The sequence below is a fragment of the Trichinella spiralis genome, assembly GCF_000181795.1.
Source record: "Trichinella spiralis strain ISS 195 chromosome Unknown Scfld3896, whole genome shotgun sequence".
In the NCBI taxonomy this organism is placed as follows: Eukaryota; Metazoa; Nematoda; class Enoplea; order Trichinellida; family Trichinellidae; genus Trichinella; species Trichinella spiralis.
In genome coordinates, this window is record NW_003530835.1 from 1 (window position 1) to 1,034 (window position 1,034).

Sequence of the window (1,034 nt, forward strand, 5' to 3'; positions counted from 1 at the left end):
TCTTGAAACGCGGACAAGGCCCATTTTACCGCTCTTTGTAATTTCTGCAACATCACGTCCACATTGGTTTCCAATCTTGGCACAAAACACGCGGCCATGCATTTCGTATATCTAAGCAGATATTATTAATATTTGAAAAAAGAAAATATAGATGCACAAATGATGAATAAATTGAAGGAAATTTTCAAAATCAAAATTACTCACTTGCACATGGATTTTGTAAGATCATTTTTCATGTCAAAATTGTGACGACTCAGCAAAAACACTTGGGTGGAGTCTTGCTTTTTCGATTCGGCTTTTCTGCACTTTGTCACGCAGAATTTTCCTCGATTTCGGAGCAAATTTTGCAAACAAGGTACGTTGTTTTTCACAGCTAAAGTGATCGGATCAAAAAGTAGCCTTGGAAAAATAGGAATGAAAAAGCGACAACCAACTTTGAAATCGATCCACGCACAAATATTGAACCAGAGAATTTGTTTTGCTTGATTTTCCGGTCGACTTTTCCACTTCAGTGCGGTTGCAATTTTTTCCACACTGCTTCGCCGGTTGAGCTAGCCTGAAGTGCATTTGTTGCCTTATTGGTGAAAAAGAAATCCAACCGAAATATGCGACATTAATGCAAATGCAAAATTTGATCTTGTGGCACATTCGATTATTAGGTTGAAAGTGAACAAGATGCATTTTGCAAATGGAACAATTACTATATTTATCAATTTCATTACTTGCAAATTTGATCAAAAAATGCAACGTCCACTTGCAATGCCTTGCCGGCGTCGTTTTGATCCAACAGCTTGGATATGATTGAGTGCATCTTTTGCACAGGTGACATTGTTTTATTGATCATCAGATCTTTCAAATTCAAAGCCGAAATGTTGGACGTTGTATTCCAAATGTCAAAATCCAAAGTGCTTTCGTTATAATCCGGTGTTTTTAGTTCAACAATCGGTCTGATCAGCATCAATCTAGTCGGATATAGTGTCAAGAATCCGTCTCATTATTATAACTTGTTGTATTATTATTATTGCCGATGTATT

At 36.7% G+C, this 1,034-nt stretch overlaps 1 protein-coding gene across 1 annotated transcript; it reads right to left on the reverse strand.

The window, feature by feature from the left end:
- Positions 1–9: 9 nt before the first annotated feature.
- On the reverse strand, positions 10–958 carry Tsp_14752 (conserved hypothetical protein; the record flags this gene model as incomplete). The annotated part of the gene is made up of 3 exons (XM_003367662.1): positions 749–958; positions 267–551; positions 10–111 (listed from the first exon to the last, which is right to left on the reverse strand). Coding segments are annotated over exons 1-3 (597 nt in total), but the record flags the coding sequence as incomplete, so codon positions are not given.
- Positions 959–1,034: the final 76 nt, after the last annotated feature.